The 26,497-nt window shown below is 46.8% G+C and overlaps 1 protein-coding gene across 1 annotated transcript; it reads right to left on the bottom strand.

The window, feature by feature from the left end:
* Positions 1-15,587: 15,587 nt before the first annotated feature.
* Positions 15,588-24,655, bottom strand: LOC119315716 (receptor-like protein 3). Its single transcript, XM_037590229.1, has 2 exons — positions 22,501-24,655; positions 15,588-17,646 (listed from the first exon to the last, which is right to left on the bottom strand). Exons 1-2 carry the CDS (start codon positions 23,922-23,924, stop codon positions 15,588-15,590), a joined length of 3,483 nt encoding a protein of 1,160 aa, XP_037446126.1. The 5' UTR covers positions 23,925-24,655.
* Positions 24,656-26,497: the final 1,842 nt, after the last annotated feature.

A 26,497-nucleotide genomic window follows, 5' to 3' on the forward strand; every position in this document is an offset into this window, starting at 1 on the left:
GAGGACACTGTCGTGGTTCTAAGCCTGACAGTAGAGTGGGGGGTAGGTATGGAGAGGCAAGGTCCTAGCTATGGAGAGGTTGTAAGCACAAAAGATGTACGAGTTCAGGCCCTTCTCGGAAGAAGTAACAGCCCTACGTCTCGGAGCCCGGAGGCGGTCGAGTGGATTATGAATGTATGAATTACAAGGTGCCGACCCCTTCTGCCTGTGGAGGGGGGTGGCTTATATAGAGTGCGCCAGGACCCCAACCAGCCCACGCAGGAGAGGGTTTAAGGTGAGTTAAGTCTGGGGCGTTACTGGTAACGCCCCACATAAAGGCCTTTACTATCATAAAGTCTACTTGATTACAGGCCGTTGCAGTGCAGAGTGCCTCTTGACCTCCTGGTGGTCGAGTGGGTCTTCGTGGTCGAGTCCTTCAGGCCAGTCGAGTGAATCCTCGTTGGTCGACTGGAAGGCGACCTCTTCTAAGGATGTCCTGGGGTAAGTTATTTGGATCAGGTCCATGACCCTACCCTAGGTACATAACCCCATCATTAGCCCCCGAATGGATTGAGGCTTCGAGTGAAGAAGGAGTTGATGTCGTTTCCGATTAACCTTTGTGCTCCGGTTGTGCGCTGTTCTGGACCAAAGAATCCCTTTGTCGACAGGAAACAACTTGCCTTCAGTCGACTTGATCCATTCTGTTTTTGCGTCGAGTGATCTTTCAGGCTTCGACGATCTCCGAGCGACGGATCGCCGGAAACACCGCGCCTGACAGACTGATTTGTTGCTCGCGGATTCCGCGGGATGCGAAATTTTGGGGTGCGCGCGAAGCGGGGCGGACCGCGGCGTTCGGATGGGACGGGGCATGGACGCCTCGATCTCCGCGCCGCCTTTTTCGCCACGTATCCCGTCTGCATAACTGTTCCAGATATGATTAGATCGATCGGGCCCACCTGTCATCCACTCGGAAGGGACCTTATAAATGTGCCCGGCGAGGATTTCTGTGCTGCGCCTTAGCATTCTCCCCCTCCCTCTGCTTCCTTCCTCCCTGCTTAGCGTGCTCGCTCTCGCCCCCGCACCACTTCCCTTTGCGCATCTCGCCGGCGACCATGGCCAAGGAGAAGACGGCGGCGCTGGAGCGCGCAAAGAAGGCGTCGGCATCGGAGAAGGCGAAAGGAAGATCCACCACCCGCGGAGGGTCCTCGTCCAGATCCCGCCTGCCGAAGGGCTGGGTCCAAGGAGACTGGATCCAGTCGACCATCACGGAGAATGACCTCCTCGACATGGCCAACGAGGGCTTGATCCCCCACGGAGCTGCGAGGCTTCCGGGGAAGGAGTGGCAGCCCCAGCCAGAAGAGGGTGAGTGTGTGCTTTTGGCCACCCATGTTGATCGCGGGTTTTCCTTGCCACCGAGTGTTTTCTTTCGTGGCTTCTTGAATTTCTTCGGAGCGCAGCTCCACCATTTTACCCCAAACTCCATTGCCTATCTTGCTGCGTTCGTGTCCATGTGTGAGGGTTTCTTGGGCTGTCGACCGCACTGGGGTTTGTTCAAGCATATATTCACGTGTCGCTCTCAGACCGTGAAGAAGGCGAGTCCAGGCGACGAAAAGACCCGAGTTGTCCAAATGTGTGGGGGTTTGGGCATCCAGGTGAGGAATAAGAGCACCTTCCCGCCCATGACCTTTCCCGAGTCCGTTAGAGGCTGGCAGTCGACTTGGTTCTACTGCCAGGTCCAGTCGACGCCAGGGCAGTCGAGTGGACTCCCTCCGTTCACCATGGACCGAGTGAGCAAGCCTTCCCCTCTGAAGCTGGTTCCGGAGGAGAGAGCCGACGTGAAGATGTTGATGGAGCGCGTGGTGCAGTTGGTTCGGGAGGGAGTGACAGGCATGGACCTCTTGGAGGTTTTCCTCAGGCGTCGCATCCAGCCTCTCCAGTTCCGGAGCCACTGCATGTGGTTGTACTGTGGGACCGAAGACGAGACTAGAGTCCATCCAGAAGCAGTCGACGATGTCACTCTGGAAAGATGGATGGCAGCCGTCACCGGAAACAAGGACAACCCACGTGGAGCCAGAAGGATTCCTCCACTCGACCACAACAGTGATCCAAATAAGGTACACTTGCCCTGCTCTCCACTGCATTCTTGTCGCATTCATCTCTGTCCACTCTGCCGACTGGTCGACTGATCATTGTCTTGATATCTGCTAGGCCCTCACCGAGCTGTACTCGATGCCCAATGGGGCACAAACTCCGACTGAGGAGGGTGAGGCGAGTGGGGGCGAGAGCCAGGACGAGGAGGAATGGGACTCGGACGTTGCAGGGGACGACGACGACGATGATGATGACGACAGTGATGATGATGATGCCGAAGACGAGGAGGAAGAGGAGGAGGTCGTGCCACCGCGCTCGGAAAGGCGGTCGAAGCTCGTCCACGACCCTTCGACTGAACGTGGCAAGGGGGTTGCGACGCAGTCGACCAAGCGCCCTAGGACCACTTCTCCAGCGCCGACTGAAAAGGCGCCGAAGCAGCTTAGGGGGGCTCCGCCAAAGCCGACCAAGCTCCTGCCGAAGATGAAGGTGTCCATCCCCACCATATCAGGGTAATTGTGCTGCTCATATTTTCTTATTCTGTGCGAACTTTATCTCTGGTCGACGCTGAAGTTAGTCGACCGATCCTTTGGAGTTGCAGTGCTGCTACTTCTGAGACCTCGGCCCGGGCTGATGACCACGAGATGGAGGATGCAGCAACTTCGAACCTAGGTACTGTATTCTTAACATCGTTCTTAGTCGACTGACTCGCGATCTCTGATCCTGATCCTTCTCCGCAGCTCCACCCAATACTGTTATCAATCTCCCTGATGACGACGAGGATGAAGAAACACTGGCACGCAGGAGGAGTCAGAAAGCGTCCGCCAGTAAGGTGCCTCAGGATGTGACGGCGCCTGAGATTCTGACTGTGGAAGAAGAGAACATCACTCGACACACGGTGTCCTTCGCAAATCCACTGACGAGTGCTCAGCAGTCCTCCCTCTTCACGACGCACCACGTCCCAGAGGACCAAGCTGGCGCAGCGAAGGAGGCAATACGCCAGGCGGGACTCATGATGGAGTAGCTGAAGACTATCCGGGACGCGAGCCAGGCAGCTTATGACGCCAGCTCTGCCCTCCAAATCAATGTCCAGGTCAGTCGACCGCTGTTTGTTCTGTTGGATATGCTACCAAAAACTTTTCTTTTCCGGAATTTATAGTAATCACCCACTGGGTGTGTCGACTAAACTCCGTGTTTAGCGGGGGCACGCTGAGTGCACCCGCTGGGTGTAGTCCCCAAGGCTAAGGTCGACTGCTGGCAGTCGGCCTTAGGCTTTATAATGTCAATCTATCTGTCAGTCGACTGGTCGACTGGATTTCACAAACCGGTGGGGGCACGCTGAGTGCACCCACTGGGTGTAGTCCCCAAGGCTAAGGTCGACTGCTGGCAGTCGGCCTTAGGCTTTATAATGTCAATCTTTCTGTCAGTCGACTGGTCGACTGGATTTCACAAACCGGTGGGGGCACGCTGAGTGCACCCACTGGGTGTAGTCCCCAAGGCTAAGGTCGACTGCTGGCAGTCGGCCTTAGGCTTTATAATGTCAATCTTTCTGTCAGTCGACTGGTCGACTGGATTTTTTTTTTGAGGTCGACTGGTCGACTTTGTCTTCAACAGGATTAGTGGGGGCACGCTGAGTGCACCCACTGGGTGTAGTCCCCGAGACTACGGTCGAATGCTTGTATTTGGCTGTAGTCTTAGAAACGTGTGTTTATCTCTTTTTCACTCGGAAGTGAATTATATTTGACATTTAGTCGATTGGTTCTTCACAGAACTCCTGTGATCTTGTGGCTCGCTACTCAGAGCTGGAACAAAAACATACTCAAGTCGAGCTGAGCTTGAGGCTGGTTCAGGAGAAGCTGACAAAGGCAAAGGAGGAGACCGAAGGTATGTTTGGTGAGACCCTGACGACTGCTTTTCCCCTTGCTTGTTTCAGCATCTGATCTTGCTGTAACTTGCAGGTAAGGTAAGGGAGGCCCAGCAGAAGAAAGACCTTGAGCTAGCTGAGAAGATCAAGCTTGCTGACGAGAAGTTAGCTTCAGTTACCAAGCTCGAACAAGACAATACCAATCTGAAAGCTGCTCTTGGGATTGCCAACAAGGAGGTCAGTCGACTGAAAACTGAGAAAGCTGCCCTGACCGACCAAGTGGGAGTCTGGCTCACCACTCGGTAGGATTTTTACAAACTTAGGCGAAACGGATTCGCGGCTAAGCCTCCGAGTGGGAGTCTGGCTCACCACTCGGTAGGATTTTTACAAACTTAGGCGAAACGGATTCGCAGCTAAGTCACCCACTGAGGGGAATTTCATTGGACAAAAAATTAAAAGTGATAGATATTATGGAGGAACTATGACGCTTATTATTTTGAGGTCCATGAACTACAGAAGTATTTTATTGCAACTCATCCGAGTGATAAAGCTTAAGTGTAAAACGGGCGGAGTAGCTCCGCGTTCCAAGCTCGGGGCTCGTCGATATTATGCTTGACGTTGTAAAGACGGTATGCCCCGTTGTGGAGAACCTTGGTGACGATGAAGGGGCCTTCCCAAGAAGGAGCAAGCTTGTGTGGTTTGTGCTGATCCACTCGGAGAACCAAATCTCCTTCCTGGAAGGCTCGACCTCTCACGTTTCGGGCGTGGAAACGCCGCAGATCTTGTTGGTAGATGGTCGACCGGATCAGAGCCATCTCCCTTTCTTCCTCTAAAAGGTCGACTGTGTCCTGCCGCGCTTGTTCAGCTTCTGCTTCGTTGTAAATTTCAACTCGAGGAGCATTGTGGAGAAGATCACTCGGCAAGACTGCTTCAGCTCCATAGACCAAGAAGAATGGAGTTCTTCCGGTCGACCGATTAGGCGTGGTCCGCAGTCCCCAGAGTACAGATGGAAGTTCGTCGACCCAAGCTCCAGCCGCGTGTTTGAGATCACGCATCAGTCGAGGCTTCAGTCCCTTGAGAATCAGTCCATTAGCTCGCTCTGCTTGTCCATTCGACTGCGGATGGGCGACTGATGCGTAGTCGACCCGTGTGCCCTGGGAGTCACAGAAAGCTCTGAATTCCTCTGAGTCAAAGTTCGACCCATTATCCGTAATGATGCTGTGCGGGACTCCATATCTGAATATTAGTTCCCTGATGAAGCTAACAGCAGTACCGGTGTCAAGGCTCTTGATTGGTTTAGCCTCGATCCACTTGGTGAACTTGTCGACTGCCACCAGTAAATGCGTGAAGCCACTTCGTCCTGTTCTCAAAGGACCGATCATGTCCAGCCCCCAAACTGCAAAAGGCCAGACGAGCGGGATGGTCTTCAAAGCTGACGCAGGCTTGTGCGACATATTCGAGTAGAACTGACATCCCTCGCACTTATCTACTATCTCTTTTGCCATCTCATTCGCCTTGGGCCAGTAAAATCCGGCTCGGTATGCTTTGGCCACGATGGTCCGAGAGGACGCGTGATGACCACAGGTCCCCGAGTGAATATCATTGAGGATGAGTCGACCTTCTTCTGGTGTTATGCACTTCTGACCGACTCCAGTCGCGCTTTCTCTGTATAATTGTCCTTTGATTATGGTAAAGGCCTTAGATCGACGGACGATCTGTCGAGCCTCTTCCTCATCCTCCGGAAGTTCTTTCCTCAAGATATATGCGACATACGGAATCGTCCAGTCGGGAATGACCACCAAAACCTCCATGATCAAGTCGACCACCGCTGGGATTTCAACTTCAGTCGGATCTGTGGCGCCCTTGGGCTGCGGAGTTTCTTCTATGAAAGGATCTTCTTTGACTGACGGAGTGTGTATATGCTCCAAGAACACACCACTCGGAATGGCTTCTCTCTTGGAACCTATCTTTGCTAGATCATCAGCTGCTTGATTTTTCAGTCGGGGTATATGATGGAGCTCCAACCCCTCGAACTTCTTCTCCAGCTTCCTCACTGCACTGCAGTATCCAGTCATGGCTGGGCTTCTCACGTCCCACTCTTTCATCACCTGATTGACCACTAAATCCGAGTCGCCATAGACCATTAGGCGACGGACGCCGAGTGAAATGGCCATGCGCAACCCATATAGGAGGGCCTCATATTCTGCCTCATTGTTGGAGGAATCAAAGTGAATCTGGAGCACATATCTGAGCTTATCTCCTCTGGGGGAAACCAGGACAACCCCAGCACCGGAACCATTCAACATCTTAGAGCCATCGAGAAACATGGTCCAATGCTCCGATTGAACTTCAGTCGGCTGCTGTTGTTCAATCCACTCGGCGAGGAAATCTGCTATCGCCTGGGACTTAATGGCTTTCTTTGCCTCAAACTTGATATCAAGGGGAAGAAGTTCAATTGCCCATTTGGCCACTCGACCAGTTGCATCTCTGTTGTGCAAAATCTCTGATAGTGGAGCGTCGCTGATGACTGTGATGGAATGATCAGAAAAATAATGAGCAACCTTCTTTGTGGTCATGTATATTCCATACACAAGCTTCTGATAATGAGGATATCTCTGCTTGGATGGAGTCAAGACTTCAGACAAATAATACACTGGGCGCTGAACTTTGAGAGCTTTTCCTTCTTCTTCCCGCTCGACCGTAAGCACAGTACTGACGACTTGTCCTGTGGCTGCGATATAGAGCAACAGAGGCTCTTTGCTGATTGGAGCAGCAAGCACCGGCTGGGTGGAGAGCAGAGCTTTTAGCTCGGCAAACGCTGCATCAGCTTCTGGAGTCCACTCGAACTTGTCTGCCTTCTTCATCAGTCGGTAAAGAGGCAATGCCTTTTCACCGAGTCGTGAGATGAATCGACTTAATGCGGCCAAGCATCCAGTAAGCTTCTGGACATCGTGCACTCGCACAGGGTGTTTCATTCGGAGAATAGTGCCGATCTTCTCTGGATTAGCGTCGATTCCTCGTTCAGAAACGAGAAAACCGAGTAACTTGCCACCAGGAACTCCAAATGTGCACTTTGATGGATTGAGCTTGATATCATACCTTCTGAGGTTGGCAAATGTTTCGGCGAGATCAGCGAGCAGGTCGGAACCTTTTCGTGACTTGACAACGATATCATCCATATATGCTTCCACATTCCGACTGATTTGAGTGAGTAGACACTTCTGAATCATTCGCATAAATGTGGCTCCGGCATTCTTGAGGCCGAATGGCATGGTGATATAGCAGAAGCACCCGAATGGAGTGATGAAAGCTGTTTTTATCTCGTCGGGTCCGTACAGACGGATCTGGTGGTACCCGGAGTAGGCGTCTAGAAAAGACAGTCTCTCGCATCCCGCGGTCGAGTCAACAATTTGATCTATGCGAGGGAGAGGAAAATGATCTTTCGGGCAGGCCCGGTTGATGTGCTTGAAATCAATGCACATTCGGAGCGATTTGTCCTTCTTAGGAACCATGACGACATTAGCGAGCCACTCGGAGTGGTATATCTCTCGGATAAATCCTGCCACCAACAGTCGAGCCACTTCCTCACCAATGGCTTTTCTCTTCTGGACGGCGGACCGCCGAAGATGCTCTTTGACTGGTTTTGCAGATGAGTCGACTCTTAGGCGATGCTCAGCCAGTCCCCTGGGAACACCTGGCATGTCAGCGGGCTTCCATGCAAAAATGTCCCAGTTCTCACGGAGGAACTGGATGAGCGCTTCTTCCTATTTCGGGTCGAGTGTTGTGGAGATGTGGGTCGGAGCTGCATCGGGGTCGGTCGGGTGAATGTGAACAGGCTTCGTCTCACCGGACGACTGAAATGCGGACTCTGTGGCGGGTTTCTTGGATCGCAGCAAATCACTCGGATCTGCATTTTGCTTGTATTCTTCGAATTCGACCGCTGTCACCTGGGAATCGGCAATCTTTGAGCCCTTCTGAAAGCACTCTTCTGCCTTTTTCCGATCACCGGTGACAGTGATCACTCCTTTGGGGCCGGGCATCTTCAATTTGAGGTACACGTAACATGGTCGAGCCATGAACCATGCGTAAGCTGGTCTCCCCAAAATGGCATGATATGCACTCTGAAAATCCACGACCTCAAACGTCAACTTTTCTTTGCGAAAATGTTTCGAATCACCAAACACCACGTCCAAAGCTATTTGGCCGAGTGACTCGGCTTTCTTCCCTGGTATAACTCCATGAAAGCTCATGTTACTAGTGCTCAGTCGGGACATCGGAATGCCCATTCCTTTCAGTGTGTCTGCATACAACAAATTCAGCCCGCTTCCACCATCCATCAGCACTTTTGTCAGTCGAGTGCCTTCGACAACTGGATCGACCACCAAAGCTTGCCTCCCAGGGGTGGCAATATGAGTCGGGTGATCAGATTGGTCGAATGTGATGGGTATTTGAGACCATTTCAGATAATTTGCTTTTGCTGGGGCAACCATGTTCACCTCTCGGTTAATGACTTTCAGTCGACTCCTGCTTTCCTCATCTCGGTTGAGACTGTCGCCATATTGATCTCGCCGATTCTCACGCCCTTCGCGCCGCGGAGGCGATCTGGGGCTGTGAGCCGACTGAATCGTATTCACAGTGACAGATCGACTGTGAATTCTGTTGCGCGACTGAGACACGGCTGAATTCTGATCTCCTGCTGCCCGGAGCAGATCCCTGATCTGCAGCAAACCTCTGCCAGCTTCCGACTGCGAAGGCTGAATGGACTCTGCTATACGGGTCGCAGCTGCTAAATTCTGAATTGGGGTTCGATATACCTGAGTCGGCGGGAAGAGTTGACGTCGACTGGTGTCGGGAACTCGTTGCCGCGCGCGCTCGTTGAGTGCTCGCTGAAGGTTCTCCAGTCGAGTGCGCTCGGCCAGATTGGACAGACGCGCCTCCTCCAAGGCGCGAGCCTCGGGGGTTTCTCCTGCGATGGGAATACGCAGGGGATCCTCGTTCCTGCGGCGAAGCTCTTCTCTTTGCAGAGAGTCGAGTGGCTCGGGCTGGTACTCTTCGTAGTCTCGTGCAGGGTCGCCGCCGTCACCTGCTCCACCACCACGGGCGAAGCCAGGAGGGTTGTGGGGCCCGTCGACCATCAAGATTTCCGCCGCTGGATCACTGCTTCCGCACTCGGATGCAGTCTCTCCGGAGCCAGTCGACTGATCGAACAAGCCGTAGAGAGATTCGTTGGGCTCGATTGCCGCAACTTGTGTAGTGGCCGATTGGCGAGCCACCGCGTGACTCACCCATCGCTGAAGCCTCGACCGGCCCGAGCGCTTGCGCTGGCAGGAGACCGGGAGGGTGGACGATGGAGGAGCCGACCGATACTGGGTCGACGGTTGCCGTAGCAGAACGCCGCGGACACATGCGCGAAAATGCGTCGCACCGCGGACGGGGAGCGCGTCTACGTCGAGTGGAGCCTCCTGGAGCCATGCGGAGTCGTCGGCGATGAAGGTGAGGGTGCCGAGACGGATCTCTTGACCCTTGACCAAAACTCCAGCAGACACCATGATGAGAGTACTCGGAAGAATCGCAACTTCTCCACAGAATCGCTAAAACACCTGCCCCACGGTGGGCGCCAACTGTCGTGGTTCTAAGCCTGACAGTAGAGTGGGGGGTAGGTATGGAGAGGCAAGGTCCTAGCTATGGAGAGGTTGTAAGCACAAAAGATGTACGAGTTCAGGCCCTTCTCGGAAGAAGTAACAGCCCTACGTCTCGGAGCCCGGAGGCGGTCGAGTGGATTATGAATGTATGAATTACAAGGTGCCGACCCCTTCTGCCTGTGGAGGGGGGTGGCTTATATAGAGTGCGCCAGGACCCCAGCCAGCCCACGCAGGAGAGGGTTTAAGGTGAGTTAAGTCTGGGGCGTTACTGGTAACGCCCCACATAAAGGCCTTTACTATCATAAAGTCTACTTGATTACAGGCCGTTGCAGTGCAGAGTGCCTCTTGACCTCCTGGTGGTCGAGTGGGTCTTCGTGGTCGAGTCCTTCAGGCCAGTCGAGTGAATCCTCGTTGGTCGACTGGAAGGCGACCTCTTCTAAGGATGTCCTGGGGTAAGTTATTTGGATCAGGTCCATGACCCTACCCTAGGTACATAACCCCATCAGACACCACCAAGATGAGCGAGACCGCGCCAACAGATTCGGGTGTGCTCTCGTTGGTGGTTTCAGTTTGATAATTCTCATTACACCTAGCTTCTATTCTCCCAATCTCTGGGATTTTGTGTGCCATTGCATTATCGAATACGTGCCAGCAGGATGGAAAGCAGCGAGCAGCGGCGCATAATCCACAGAAGCAGCCAGCATGGGGCTAAGCCTGCCGTTCCTCCGCGTCGATGAACAAAAGGACCTAAGATAGCTGAGGTGCGCTTGCAGATAGGGGCGCTCCTGCAAGAGATGAGGGAGCAACTGGTGGTCCGGATGGTGAAGATCAGGTCAACATCGGCTGCTTTGTTGTGCCATTGCCACACTTCGGCTGGAACATGCTCGGACGACCATGGCACCGGCGCCACTTCTTCATCTTCTCTGGAGCCACACCATTTCTGCGGGATAAGCGAGTTGGAGGAAGATGGGAGAGATGAGTCACTTACTCACTGACAGAAAATCATTTGGGCAGAACCTCCTTTTCACGAGAGATGATTGATTGTTCCTCCGCCTTCACTTTTGTGCCCAAAGCCCCGTGTGTTGCTTGTGAACCACTGTTGTTTAGGTAGTCAGTCATGTAAACTATAAGGACATATAATATAATATATAACTCTCATAGAATCCACTTTCTCTTCCATTCCTGTATATTACATGTCCAACATACTTTTTTCAAAAAAGTTCCTTGCTAAACTAACAACAATCATTAGGAACTTTTGGTGGACAGGTATTCAAGATGATCAGACTACTAGAAGCTTGTGCCTTAGGGCATGGGCTGATGTATGTATTGAGAAGAAAATTGGTGGTCTTGGTGTTAGAAATTTGCAGGCAATCAACCAAGGACTTGTTCTCTCGACGGCATGGAGATTGGCAAAAGAGCCGCAAAGTCAGCTAGCATTGATTCTCAAGGCAAAGTATCATCATGATACATCCATTTGGAGAGCCCGGCGAACAAACCTAAATCTGCCTTTTGGTCTGCAATTCTAAAGGTAAAGCCTCTTCTAATCTCGGCCACAATTTGCCAAATTGTTGATGGTGCTAGTTCTATTTGGAGCTCGCCTTGGTTTTCCGGATGGGAAACTATTTATGATCATTTTATCATTCAGCAACAATCTTTTTCTTACCCTGCACAAGTTAAAGATCTTTGGATACCGGGTCAAAAGAACTGGAATGCAAACTTGATTAATTCTCTTTTCACTCCTGAATTGACTAATACCATTCTACAAACTCCTATTATTAAGGCAAATGGTAAGGATATGTTGGTTTGGAAACTAACTCCTGCAGGTGAATTCTCTTCCAAAAGTGCTTACAAGCACTGCTTCAACAATCTTCAGCTTCCACCAAGGCAAAGGCCCAAAATTGTCCCTATGCAGATCATTTCCCTTCTTAATCAGGTGTGGGAGGATAAACAAATGGCACCAAGAGTTCAGACATTTGCTTGGAGGCTTCTTAGGAAAGCACTTCCTACAGGTAAGAGGGCAGGTAGGTACTCCAAACATATCAATGAAAACTGCTCTAGATGTGGACTATTAGAAGATGAAATGCATATGTTGTTTCTCTGTCCTTTTTCTAAAGCTGCATGGTTTTGCTATCCCTGGTTTATTAAAACGGAATCTCTGGCTGAAAATTATCATTCTATTCCTGATATGATTCGTGCTTTGATTACATCTCAACATCCAAAAATAAACTTGACTACTCTTTATACTTTTCTATGGTGTCTTTGGAAAGCTCGGAACGACTGTCTATTTTGTAGCAAATTATGCAAGCCTTCCCAGGTGTATGCTTCAGCAAATGCAATAATTGAAGCAACCAATTTAGAAGATAAGAACTTCGCTCAGCAACAAGAAAGCGATAAAGCTCAGGAGCAGTTGCAGGCTTCTTCAACAACCACGCATACACATGACTGTAATAACCTTACAGAGAATGTCATCTTTTGCGACGCAGCCTGGGAGAGACACACAGATTCAGAGCTGGGCCATGCTGCCTTAGGAGTAATCATCACCATGCAAGACAATCAACACCTCCAACGACTACACGTCTCTGCGCTTTCGCCTCCAGTTTCATCACCCCTCCAGGCTGAGACTTATGGGCTGCTACTAGCTACTAAGTTAGCAGATCTTCTGCAGGTTCAGAACCCTCACTTTTGCACCGACTGCTCGGTGTTAGTTTCGGCGGCAAGGTCATCAACGGTATTTGCTGCTCCAGGATGTTGGGAGAACAGACCTCTCCTTGCAGAGATCCAAGCCTCTCCCTCTTTTAGTCGTAACAAGATCACTCACATCAACAGAAGCAACAATGTAAAAGCTGATCATCAAGCTCGATTAGCTTTGCGGATTCAGTCAAGGTCCTTAGCTCTTTGTTGCTTATGTACACAAGCAGATCAAGGCCAATGTTTCGGAAAGGACATAGTTTCTGGTTCTAGCATGAGTCCCTTCATGCTTCTTTCTGTAAAATGCACCTGATCATCAATAAAGTTTTTTTGTGTTAAAAAAATGTAAACTATGAGGACATATAATATAATACGACTCCTAAGCCACTTCCTTTTAACACTATGAAGTACATCCAGCAACGTGGAAGGGGCACGTCCAATCTGGCACCGCCCAACTATCTATCAGGCGACCCATGGGACGAATCGACAACCTCTTACGCTAGTAGGCATTGGATAAAGAGAAGCGACCCCCTATTCCTACAACTAAGAAGTCATAAGCGCAGCTAGCGACTGGTAAGAGATTGTGTACAGATTGGCTAGTGGGTGATGCTTGCATGTTCCCCCACAGCCAGCCCATCACAAAGAACGCGAAACCTGGATTTGCTTTATCGGGGACACTGGACACCCGATTTGACATGGCTAGACTAGAGGAACACTGCTCATCAAGAGCACATACACCAATATAGAATACTTTGCCATTTTTCTTACCATCCGGTATGGAGCCATCAGCGTCTTAGGCTTAGCGGGAAAGACCTTTGTAGGGTCTTCCAATCGTTCTGGACTGGCCAACAACGCCAATGAAACTTAATCCAAAGTCATGCCATCTCGTACTCTCTGTTCAGGATTTACGTTTCCAATCTTACATTCTTAAGAAGTTGCTCCCCACTTCTATCAATTCTTTCAACATGCACACTGTACACATCATCATCATGCCATGTCAGCGTCCAATTTGCAAAGAAAAACCAATCGATCTATCTCGCCTACGGCCAGCCGTGTTAATCCAATCAATGTTTCCCTACCTCCTCACAACCATCCCCCATCCCCAACAAATCCACTCCTCCCGCACGGCCCCCGGCCCCGAAGCGTTTTACTCTCTTCCACCCCTTGGTCTTTCATCTCTTCCTCCACCTTCCACCCATGGTTCCTTTTATCTTCCCAAATCAATAAATCTCCACCGGGGTCCTTATGATCCTTCTCTTCTTCCGTCTATTTATGCATCTCTCCATTTTCTGTTGTCGTCAACCTAGAGCCCTGGCCGTCGACGCGGACTATGCTGGCCCAAGCCCTTCGCCTTGCTGCCGAGCTGACTTCTTATTGAACCACGCATGACATCCCCGACGTCCTCCTGCAGCATCACCTGCACCAGAGGTGCGGGCTCTCCTTCCTCTTATCTTTTCATATATAACGGATTTTATTTTGAGTTAGAAGAAGAATCCAACTAGCTGGCTGGACAATGCACACCCTAAAAAGGCATATTCGAGTAAGAGGCATGCATCCCCCTAATCAAATGGAAGTAAAGAGAAAAGGGTCGTGGATTTAACGCCGTCTTTGAAGATAGGAGAGGAGAAAGGAAGTGTGAGCGAGAGTTGACGAAGTACAACCAAGCTGGGCCTGGAAAAAGTTTGAAAACACCTTCTACCCACATTCAAAATTCACACAAAAAACATTCATGATTTTTAAAATTCACTTTTTAAAAAATTGCGATTTCCTCAAAAATACACCTACATTATAAAAAATATGATTATTTTACATTTTCAAAATTCCTGAACACTTACTTAAATTCATGGATTTAGATAAACATGCAAAAAAATGAAAATGTTTATAATTTTAAATAGTGTCCATATTTGTGTTATAGATTTTCGCGTTTTAATGAAAAAATGACCAGATAGAGGGGTAAAACGAAAAAAAATCACTGGATAAAAACAGCTCGACACGCCCCAACTGGGCAGCCTATAGCCCAGCCCACACGGACGAACGTTAAGCCCTGTCGCCTCGCAGCCCGGCCCACCTTGCCTGCAATGCGAAGTCCATTTCTTATCGCAGGATGCAAACGGAGCCCATTTTGCACGCACGGCCGGCGGGTGGCGCCTCGGCGCAGAGAGGTGCTACCTCGTCCGGTGGCCGGAGGCCAGGAAGCGGATCGGCTCGGAATCCCGCTGCTTCCCCCAGGAGGCCGATTGTTCAAGTCGCCGTGACCCGGCGCAGAGTGCGCTGCCCGCGGTGCCCGCGGACGGAGGCTAGGGAAGCAGGGCCGTCGACGCGCGCTCCCAAGGTACGTCGTGCAAATTTACTTGCTGGGAAAAGAATCAAGAATGGGGCGCGTGGCTACAAATCTGCGTCGCCGGCACATAAAAACTGGGATGCATTCCTCACAAAATGGGCTGTTGTCTCTCGTTTTAGTTGACTCTGACAAGATTGGGCGATGTATTTTTTGGACATTCTGCTGCGTCTGTTTTCACAGATTATGGTAAGGGTGCTCCAGTGTAAGTGTTACTTGTATTCCTAAAAATAAATTTATCATCGCTCCAGTGTTATATACTCCCTCCGTTCCTAAATACTCCCTCCGTTAGGAATTACTTGTCGCAGAAATGGATGTATCTAGATGTATTTTAGTTCTAGATACATCCATATTCGAGACAAGTAATTCCGAACGGAGGGAGTATTTATGTTCAGAACATAACACTGAACATAGCACTGTAAGCAGTATTATGTTCCTGCGTTTGTTTGCTGAATATAACAGTCGAGAACATTTCACCATTTCCTGCGTTTGTTTATCTAACACTGGAGCGATGAATATTTAGGAATACAAGTAACATAACACTGAACACTTGTTTGCTGAATACAAGTAACAGAACATAACAAAACATAACACTTGTTTGCTGAATATAACAGTCGAGAACATTTCATCATTTCCTGCGTTTGTTTGCTGAAATGGAGGAGCATTTCACCATGGTAAGCAGTATTGTTCAATATTCAGCAAGCAAAGGAAATGGTGAAATTAAAGTTACAATGGCTTTTATGTTTTAAAAAGAGTTACACAGAGTCTAGAGTGTTGAGTTTTCCCTGTACAATATTGCTTCATGTTTGAACTGTCCCATATTATTACACACTTTTCAATCCTAGAATATTTTGTATACCTAATTATGAGTTTATGACTCGTACCTAGAGGAGAAGCTTACTTACTGTTACTGGACATGTTGGTAAACCTGAATAGCAACCCAATCTGATCAAAGTTGACACAAACAGATACATACATTGGACTAGCACTAGCCCAAATTTAAATACCTCGATAGGACTATCTGATCATACAACACCCCTACACCAAAGAATGCACTGAAGGCAATTGCGAAGGCCACCTTGTAATCAAGTTGTTTTGTTGACAGAATAGTGGCTGGAGGTGCTTTTGCTGAACCGCATCTGTGTACGAGCATAGAGCCACACAGCTTTGGGTTTCCATCAAAGCTAGAAACCTCAAATGTGCTAAACTGGCCTCCAGATGGAATCAAACCTTCTAGGTCATTGTCAGAAATGTTGAATCTGGATAGGAAATGCAGATTGTTCAGTGCAGATGGGATATCACCTGTGAGATTGTTGTTGGACAAGTCTAGCACCTGCAAGTTTGTGAGATTGCAAATCGATTGTGGGATCTGCCCGGATAACTTGTTGAAACTGAAATCAAGTACACCAAGCACTTTCAACTGACCGATCTGTGGGGGAATCACACCTGTGAAGTTGTTGTTGCTTAGATTCAACACTAGTGGGAAAGATGTATCCGCAAGGTATTGAAGTGATGGATCAATATAAAGAGGCAGCTCAAAGACCCATGGGCCCAAATGACTTGAGTTGCCAGTTGATTTTAGCATTGACATCTCCATCAAGGTTAATGGGATTTCTCCTGTAAGATTGTTGTTTGACACATCCATATAGAAGAGATGGCTTAGGGAGTTGATCCAGCCTGGTATTGGTCCAGTGAGTTGATTGCTTCTTAAAATTAACATCTCTAAGTTTGTGAACCTTGATATCCATAGAGGTATTTTTCCAGACAATTGGCAACCATCCATATCCAAAAACTGAAGATTCTCAAAGCCATCAATCATGTCATCCTGTGGCATGAGCTCTCCTCTGAAGTTGTTTCCAATAAGCAGGGTGCTAAGTTTCTTGCTGCTCTTAAGGATCTGAAATGCATTTGTGATGTTTGTGAAATTGTTTTTGCCAAGTGACAAGAAGGAGAGATACTTCAGGTTGCCTATTCTCAGTGAGAGCTCTCCATGGAAATTGTTTGCTGCTAGCCGCAGCGCAGTCAAATTGCTGCATGAGTAGATGCTTTCTGGAACTACGCCAGTGAAGTTGTTTAACCAAAGATCTAAAGTTTTCAGATTGGATAGGTTGGAGAAATTGACCTTGGTAAGTTCTCCGCTGAAGTAGTTGCTCCTGAGGTCAATTCTTATGAGATTTTTACACTTGCTCAGTGTTGATGGCAGCTCCCCTGACAGGTTGTTGTACTGCAAATGGAACTCCTCCAATCTCTTGAGGTCACCTATAGAATCTGGAATCCTGCCATTGAAGTTATTCCACCCAAGATCAAGGATTTGTAGATTTCTGAGGCTTATTATGCGATCACTATCAAGAACACCATGTAAATCATTGTTAGGAAAAGAGAGGCATTCCAGCGAGGTCGCATTAAAGAGCTCATCTGGGAGTGTTCCACTGAGGTTGTTGTAGCCGGCCCTGAGCACTCTCAGCATGGAGCAATTACCAAGACCTGGGGGCACGCTGCCACTCAGTTTGTTGAAACAGAGGTCAAGCACAGCGAAGGATGGTGAGGTATTGCACAAATCACTTGGTATCCGCCCAGTAAAGCTGTTATTGCTGGCGTTGAGTGCTATCAGATTATCCATTTTCTTCCATATTATGGATGGAAATGGTCCTGTAAGTAAGTTGCTCGAGATATTCAGTACCTGCAGAGGTCGGTCAGGGGCTGAAGATGGTAGTTCGTGCAGAGCTCCTCTCAAACGGTTGAAACTGATGTCAAGGACAATGATGCTGCTGGATGACACCAATTCTAGTGGCAAGCCACCGGACAGTGAGTTGTGCGACAGGTTGAGATGTAACAGGCCGGTGAGGTTGCCAAGGAATGGCGAGATGACCCCCTCAAGACCGTGAGAAGCCAGTGAAACATCAGTGACCGTCTTATCGGTGCTGCAGGCAATCCCCTCCCAGCTGCAACAGTCTGTGTCGCTCCGCCATGACACCGTGAGGCCGCCGTCTTGTGAGAACCCATCAAGGAGCTGGATAAGGGAGCTCTTCTCCTGCTCCGTGCAGGAGCTGGTGGGAGAAGCCAAGGAGACTAGTAGCACAACAGCCAAACCAAAGAATGGTATTGGCAATCGGTTCCTGCATAAGTGACTGAGTAGCTGCATAGTTTTCGCGAGAAGTTAGCTTGGAAACTAGAGGCTTAAGCTTTGGTCTGCCATGATGAAGTACTAGTTTTTGATGAAGATAGAGTAACCGAGGAAAGGAAGAACCTGCTCTGGTCTCCATTTTGTTTGATCCATCCTGGTCGTTACTGATGAAAATAAGGTACCGGTCAAGGATTAGCTGGTATTGGCGAATTGCATATCCACTGTAATTTATTCATAGGCCTGACTTCCAAGCACAAATTGGGGTGTTAATACTTAAACCTGACGTCTTCTACTACCAGTTTTACAATTACATTCCATCATTGATGTCAGAGTCAATTTGGGTCAAGAATTAGCTGGTATTGGCGTGTTGCACATCCACTGTAATTTATTCACGAGCTTGACTTCCAAGCACAAATTGGTGTGTCAATCTTTAATCTGACCTCTTCTACTACCAGTTTTACATTTACATTCCATCATCGATGTCACGGTCGATACACGTACTTGATTTGGAGAAGAGCATGTGGAGGTACATGAAGGGGTTCTTATTGAACATTGTATGCATTTTTTACAATTTAGATTATCATGTCTGGAATAGGTGTAATTACAATTAGAAACAGCTATCAGCAGTAAGTGGTCATTGCAGATAGTTTCTTGTAACTATGATCTACTCCTATAAGTGACCAGTGCAGTTGGTTGATCGAATAATGTGTTGTAACTATCGCCATATGGCCTTGCGTAGCGTGTTTATGCTGCTCAAACCTAGTTGTTCTTCTCGGCATCCCATCACTTGCCTTGGCAGGGTCCATGCCATGCAAGCTAGCCTGATCGCATGATTTCCCCAGAAGTCTTGTCCTAGCTTTCTAACTTCATCTAGTCAGTGTCATGTTGTTGCCAATTATCTTTTAACACGTACAAAGTCAATGCTGAAGCTATGCACACCTAGCCACAACATCAACATCAGGTATATTGTTGGGGTTAATTGTGTTTGACTTGTTCTTGCCTGAACTTTTTATAACTTATTTACTGAGAGCTACATCTTTTTTCTTAAACAAAACAATAGCACCTAGTTGTTGCAACTGAATCTGCAGGAGGTTAAATTTCTCCGCCATCTAATCTAATTGTGTATAATAAACAAGTGGTGCCTTTTTTTCAAAGATTGAATGAGAAGCAGCCTTATTTCATTGTAGTTCATAATAAAGGTTGCATCCTTTTTCTAAGAGTTAGCACGCATCGATGCCATTTTATTAGTTATAATAAATAATTAAGGTATCCACATCACAGAACAATGTGAAACAACTCTTGTAATACACATGTCAAAACTGCAACTGGTAGCCAAAAATTGTGTACTGCATGATTTATGTGATTCTAAATAGAATCGAATCCTAGGATTGAACAGCGCAATTTTTTTCCACAAAAAGGTTTTTTTTTTCCTTGCACCATAGGAAAACTATAGCAATCTTCTCAAAATGTTGGAGTAAGTGGACATTTCTCTACAAGATATAGTGCAACATAATTTTTAGGAAACTGAAATTTGCATTTACAATCCGTAGAATCAAAAAATCTGCGCATGAAAAATTCCTAGGGGTTTAAATCCGCCAAGTTTCTTTGAAAATCCTTAGAATCAGAGAGGCCAATCGACGTCCTCCTTTTAACAGACTTGCTGCTACGCTACGGATGAACAAATGGGATTTTCCTGATCTATCGAAGAAATTCCCCTTGGCTTCGTCTGTGTTCTGTGTGACCTTCGCCTTGGACTGAATTGGTTGAAAGCTGTCTGAGAGCAAACGACTGCTTTCCTTCTTTTTTTTGTCGGTCGATGCTCTTCAGTATGTGTAGCTGCTGCACTTCATTTCATTTCCTGTTGTTGGAGTGTCCATCATTGGCCATCATACTGGCGTTTGCATTTAGCCCCAGGTAGAGTGGTTCACACTAAAAACAGAAAACAGATAGCATCGCTTTGCATGTGGGTAATACTACATATGTTCTGATTTAGAGAAAGCTCGGAACTGGTTGGCATTCACTGATCAGATTAAATTGCTCGCATTCGACCTCCTCAGCATCTGGTGTTTAATGTCCAATGAACATTCAGAGAAAAAAAATAGCAATTTAACAACTTAATGAGCCTGGTGCCCTGTTCTTTGTTATATTGCTGATATGTTTGAGTAAACTGGTTTTCACAGTCTGTTTGGTTTCATTGAAATGAAACAACAGTGCTGCAATTTTAACCGTGTTTAAAAGAATTGTATTCCTTTTGGGATATGGTTCTGTTGGCAATCTGATCAGTGTGGAGTGGTTTGGTTCCAAGGGAAAATTATATCAGTGCTACGTTCTTGGCTAATAATATTTCTGTTCGGATTTGAGAGTAACGTCAAGTGGCTGGCACACATATCTATGAAAGATACACTGAGCTGACAAGAACGTTTCGGGGTATTCACCGTCAACATTTTCAACTCTACTATCCAACCGGAACTACTACGCATAGGTACTTGGTGTTATGATCAATGTGAGCGACCAATCCAGTGGTGTGCAGCAGTTTGATGACACACATGGACAGGTTGATTGCACTGTCGTACAGAAATCCGACGCATAGTGTCATGTTCACCCCCTCCCTAATCAATCAGAAGTGATGAGATAGGGGTCACAGATTTAAGGACGTATACTGAGAGACAAGATGCGACGGCAAGAGCTCACTAAGTCCAATCAAGCTGGTGCCTGGAAAGAGTTGAGAAAAAAAAATACATTCTAGTCGCATTCAAAATTCGTGAGCATTTTTTTGAAATCATTATTTTCTAAATTCAGGATTGTATAAAAATCATGTTTAAAAAATACATGGGCATTTTTTTAAATTCGCAAACATTTTAAAAAATTTGTAAATAATTTTATGATTCACAAAAAAATAAAATCCGTAAACACTTACTTAAATTCGTGTATATTAAAAAATATGCATGTTTTCTTAAATATTTATATAATTCTAAATAGTGTTCATTTTTTTTTGAACTTAAATAGTGTTCATATTTGTTTTCTAGATTTCCGCGTTTAATTGAAAAAACCCACCAAAAACAGGAGCCAATCGGAAAAAAGTCGCTGGACAAGAAGAGCTCGACACGCCTGATTCGGGCCAGCCTACAGCCACACGGAGGCTGAGCCCTGCCGCGCCGCAGCCGGCCCACCTGGCCTCCAATGCGAAGTACCTGGCCCGATGCAGACGGAGCGCACTTTGCACACGCGGTTACCTGGTACGCCGGCGGGCGGCGCCTCGTCCGGTGGCCGGAGGCCAGGAAGGGGATCGGCTCGGGTTGCATTCGGTGACCTCCCGCAGCTCCCCCCAGGGAGGACGATGATTGAACTCGCCGTGAGCCCGTGACCCCGGCGCAGCGGCGGCGGAGAGTGCGCTGCCCGCGCCCGCGGACGGAGGCTAAGGGAAGCAGGGCCGTCGACGCGCGCTCCCAAGGTACGTCGTCGTGCAAATTAACTTGCTGGGAAAAGAATCGCCCGAATCGAGAATGGGGCGCGTGGCGCGTAGCTACAGATGTCGTTGGATCACTCTTAGTTTATGAGAATCGGATTGTAAACCGCCGTATAGTTTGGGCTACAGATTAGCGTCGTGGGCACACAAAACCTTGGGATGCACAAAATTGGACGTTCTCTGCTTCGTACGGTTTCACAGATTGCGGTGCCCTAGTACTAGTCGTATACCTAAAAAATTAGCATGACTCCAGTGTTACGCATTGCTCAATGTTCAGCAAGCAAAAGGAAATGATGAATTGAGGTTACATTGATTTTTCTGTTCCGAAAAGAGTTACAGCGGAGTTGAGAATTTCGACTTTTCATTTTATTAATATTGCTTCAGTTTAAACAGTCCCACAGCATTACATACTTTTACATCTCCCAGAAATAGAATAACTGTTACTCTTAGAATGTCTTGTAGACCTAATTATGAGTTTATGACTCATACCTAGAGCAGAAGCTTATTTACTGGACATGTTGCTAAACCTGGATAGCAACCTAACCTGATCAAAGTTGACATAAACAGATACGTAAATTGGAGTACTACTAGCCAAAATGCCTCGATAGGACTATTTGATCATACAACACCCCTACACCAAAGAACGCACTGAAGGCAATCGCGAAAGCCACCTTGTAATCAGTTTGTTTTGTTGACAGAATAGTGTCCGTAGGTGCTTCTGCGGAACCACATTTGTGAATGAGCATAGACCCGCAGAGTTTTGTATTCCCATCAAAGCTAGAAGTCCCAAATGTGTTAAACTGGCCTCCAGACGGAATAGGACCTTCTAGATCATTGTCAGAAACATTAAACGCTGCAAGGAAGTGTAGATTGTTCAATGCAGCTGGGATTGCACCTGTGAGATTGTTGTTGGACAAGTCTAGGATCTGCAGGTTTGTGAGATTTCTTACTGATTTTGGGATCTGTCCTGATAGCTTGTTGAAGCTGAAATCAAGTGCAACAAGAACTTTCAACTGACCAATCTGTGGGGGAATCACACCTGTGAAGTTGTTGTTGCTTAGATTTAATACTACTGGGAAAGATGTAACCACAAGGTATTGAAGTAGTGGGCCAGTATAAACAGGCAGCTTGAAGACCCTTGGGCCCAAATGGCTTGAGTTATCAGTTGATTTTAGCATTGGCATCTCCATCAAGGTTAATGGGATTTCTCCTGTAAGATGGTTGCTTGACACATCCATAAAGAAGAGTTGGCTTAGGGACTTAAACCAGCCTGGTATTGGGCCAGTTAGTTGGTTGCCTCTTAAAACTAACATCTCCAATTTTGTGAGCCTTGATATCCATAGAGGTATTTTTCCCGACAATTTGCATTCTCCAGTGTCCAAAACTTGAAGATTCTCGAAACCATCAATTTTATCATCCTGTGGCATTATCTCTCCTTTGAAGATGTACCCAAGAAGCAGGGTGCTAATGTTCTTGCTGCTCTTAAGGATCTGAAGGGCATTTGTAATGTTTGTGAAATTATTTTTACCAAGTGACAAGAAGGAGAGATACTTCAGATTGCTTATTTTCGAAGAGAGCTGCCCATGTAAGTTGTTGCTAGATAGCCGCAGTGCAGTCAGATTACTGCATGAGTACATGCTTTCAGGAATTGTACCTGTGAAGTTGTCTGACCAAAGATCTAAAGTTTTTAGATTGCGCAGGTTGGAGAAATTGACCTTGCTTAGTCCTCCACTAAATTTGTTGCTCTTGAGGTCAATTGTTTTGAGATTTGTGCAGTTGCTCAGAGTCGACGGTAGTTCCCCTGACAGGTTGTTGTGGCCCAGTTGGAACTTCTCTAATCTCTTGAGCTGACCTACAGAATCTGGAATACTGCCATTGAAGTTATTCCACCCAAGATCAAGGATTCGTAGATTTCTGAGGCGTATCATGCGAGCACTATCAAGAACACCATGTAAATCATTGTTAGGAAAAGAGAGGTATTCCAGCGAGGTCGCATTAAAGAGCTCATCTGGCAGTGTTCCACTGAGGTTGTTGTAGCCAGCCCTGAGCACTCTCAGCATGGAGCAATAACCAAGCCCTGGGGGAATGCTGCCACTGAATTTGTTGAAACAGAGGTCAAGCACAGCGAAGAATGGTGAACTATTGCACAAATCACTTGGTATCGGCCCAGTAAAGCTGTTATTACTGGCATTGAGTGCTATCAGATTATCTATTGTCTTCCATATTGTGGATGGAAATGGTCCTGTAAGTAAGTTGCTCGAGATATTCAGTACCTGCAGAGGTCGGTCAGGGGCTGAAGATTGTAGTTCGTGCAGAGCTCCTGTCAAGCGGTTGAAACTGACGTCAAGGACAATGATGCTGCTGGATGATACCAATTCCAGTGGCAAGCCACCGGACAGTGAGTTGTGCGACAGGTTGAGACGTAACAGGCCGATGAGGTTGCCAAGGAACGGCGAGATGGGCCCCTCAAGGCTGTGAGAAGCCAACACAACATCAGTGACCCTCCTATCAGGGCTGCAGACAATCCCCTCCCAGCTGCAGCAGTCTGTGTCGCTCCGCCATGACACCGTGAGGCCGCCGTCTTGCAAGAGCCCATCAAGGAGCTGGATAAGGGAGCTCTTCTCCTGCTCCGTGCAAGAGCTGGTGGGAGAAGCCAAGAAGACTAGTAGAACAATGGGCAAACCAAAGAAAGGTATGGGAAACTGGTTCCTGTGTGAACGAGAAAGAGGCTGCATGGTTTTCTCGAGAAACTAGCTAGGAAACTAAGTTTGGTCTGCTAGGATGAAGTGCTAAATTATCTGATGAAGAAAGAACAAGAGAGGAAAGGAACAACCTGCTCTGCTCTCCATTTTGTTTGATCCGGAATCTGGTCGTTAGTTATAAAAAGAAAATTTGGGTTAAGGATTAGCTGCTATTGCTTGGCTTATCTAAGTTTGTTGGTAAGTCTGACTTCCAAGCAGTAATTGTCGTGTTAATACTTAATCTGTCCGTTTCGCTTACCAGTTTTACATGAAGGGGTCGTTGCTGAATAATGCATGAATCTTTTTACACTCGAGTAACATCATGTATATAGCTTCGTTGTATTTGGTTTGACTTCAGCAGGTCTGATACGTTTTTTACAACTTATTGACAACAACTTCCCTTTTTTTTAAAAAAAAAAATGAACCCACTAGGTGCAACTGGATCGGCAGGAAACTGGATTTACATGCCATGTTATCTAATTGTGCATAATAAACAAGTGGTATCTATTGTTCTTTTTTTCCAAGACCGAATAAGAAGCAAGCTCATCTCATTGTCACTTACCTATAGTCAAGATTTCTTTCTTTCTATAGATGTAATTTAACAAGAATCAGTCTCGCTATATTAATTTTAATCCATAATTACATGCCGTATGCACTTAATTTTGGGAAACGATTCATGGAAGTAGCCAATAGTTATGTAGTGTGTCAACAGAACCTTTTGAGGACCAATGAACACAGCTAAGGTCCTCTTTGATATGTGTGATTCTAAACTGCAATTTCATGCCACCTTGGATCCTGTGATTGAATACTGGTGCCCTTAGCTATGTTTTCATGTGGGCCTTCTTTCTAGTTCTTTATCTGTCATTGATCAGTGTGGAGTGGTCAATTTGACTGTTAGGAACTGTCGGAACATTGTTTGAGCACTGTAAAACAACCTTGTCCCAGAAGTTGTGATATTTATTCTTACTTGATATGCCAACCCAAAAGTTATGGTTTTGTGATATTTATTCTTACTATATAGGGCTTTCAGAAAACGGCAGTCATTGCCATGCAAACGAAAGATACATGATGTGTTTTTCCTGCTATTGATCCCACTTATCATTAATTTGAGAATGAGAAAAGTATACTTTTCGTCCCTCAATTCTTGTCGGAGTCTAGATTTGGTCCATCAACTCCAAAACCGGACAACTTGCACCCTTAACTTCTCAAACTGGACAACATTCATCCCTGGTCACGGTTTGACCGGTTTTGGTGTTGTCCCACCCCGGTTTTCCGTTCCGACTCAAATTTGCCTACAGTTTAAGTTCACGTACTGTTTTCAAATTTGGTTACTTTTTTCAAATACGTGAACCTTTTAAAAATTTGTGTACTTTTTTTAAATCTGCGTACTTTTTTCCAAGTTCATGTACTTTTTCAAATATGCGTATTTTTTTAAAGTACGTAAAAGTTAAAAATCACGGATTTGAAAAAAGTACGCGAATTTCAGAATAGTTCGCTGATTTGGAAAAAAGTATGTTTATTTTTTTAAATACGCGACCTTGAATAAACTACACGGAGTTGAAAAGTGTATGTGAATTTCAAAAAGTTCACGGATATAAAAAGAAGTACAGGAATATGAGTGAGCACCGGTCAAAACCGGGGTGAGTCAACACCGAAAACCGGTCAAAACCGAGTCCAGGGACGAACCTTGTCCGGTTTCGATAGTTGGGGGTGCAAGTTGTCCGGTTTTGAAGTTGAGGGACCAAATCTAGACTTCACCAAGAGTTGAGGGACGAAAAGTATACTTTTCTCTTTGAGAATCTTTCCTCCCAGTTTTAGTCAAGTAGACCGTCCCAAGAGAGAAAAAAGAGGACTAGCCCTGGTGCAGCAGTTGCTTGGAGTTCAGAGTGGACTACATGCGCCGAGAGAATGATGCTAGGGAAGCAGAGTAGTTAAGTTGTTGACGTGCGCTCCCAAGGTACGTCGTGCAATTAACTTGCTGGGAAAAGAATGGGGCACGTAGTTACTAGTTAGTTTTGCGTGTACTCAAAACTCAAGGGATGCACTCCTACAGTATGTGCTCCATTGTTGTAGCAGCTGCAGTCTCTCGTTTTAACAAACTCTGAGAAGATTTTGTGATGGAATTTTTGGATGTGCTGCTTCATACGTAGTGACAACTTATGGTTAGTGGTGCACTGGTACTTGACCATACATTTTATTTTGTTCATTACTTACCCGTAAACCTAAAACTTTAGCATGGCTCCATTGTTGTTGTTCAGCAAGCAAAGGAAATGGTGAACTTTAAACTTACAGTGGTTTTTATGTTCTGAAAAGAGTTATAGAGAGCCCCGGAAAGGTCAGAGTATCCATTGTATTAATACCAATTCAGTTTAAACTGCCCCACATTATTACATATATACTTCTACATCTCCATGAGATGGCATCACTCTTAATCCGATAATGTTTTGCAGCCATAATTATGACTTACACATAGATGACAAGCTTATTTGCTGGACATGTTGCTAAACCTGAATAGCAGCCTAACCTGAACGAAATTGACGTAAACAGATACGTAAACTGTAGTAGTA

The sequence above is a fragment of the Triticum dicoccoides genome, chromosome 6A, assembly GCF_002162155.2.
Source record: "Triticum dicoccoides isolate Atlit2015 ecotype Zavitan chromosome 6A, WEW_v2.0, whole genome shotgun sequence".
NCBI classification, from domain to species: domain Eukaryota; kingdom Viridiplantae; phylum Streptophyta; class Magnoliopsida; order Poales; family Poaceae; genus Triticum; species Triticum dicoccoides.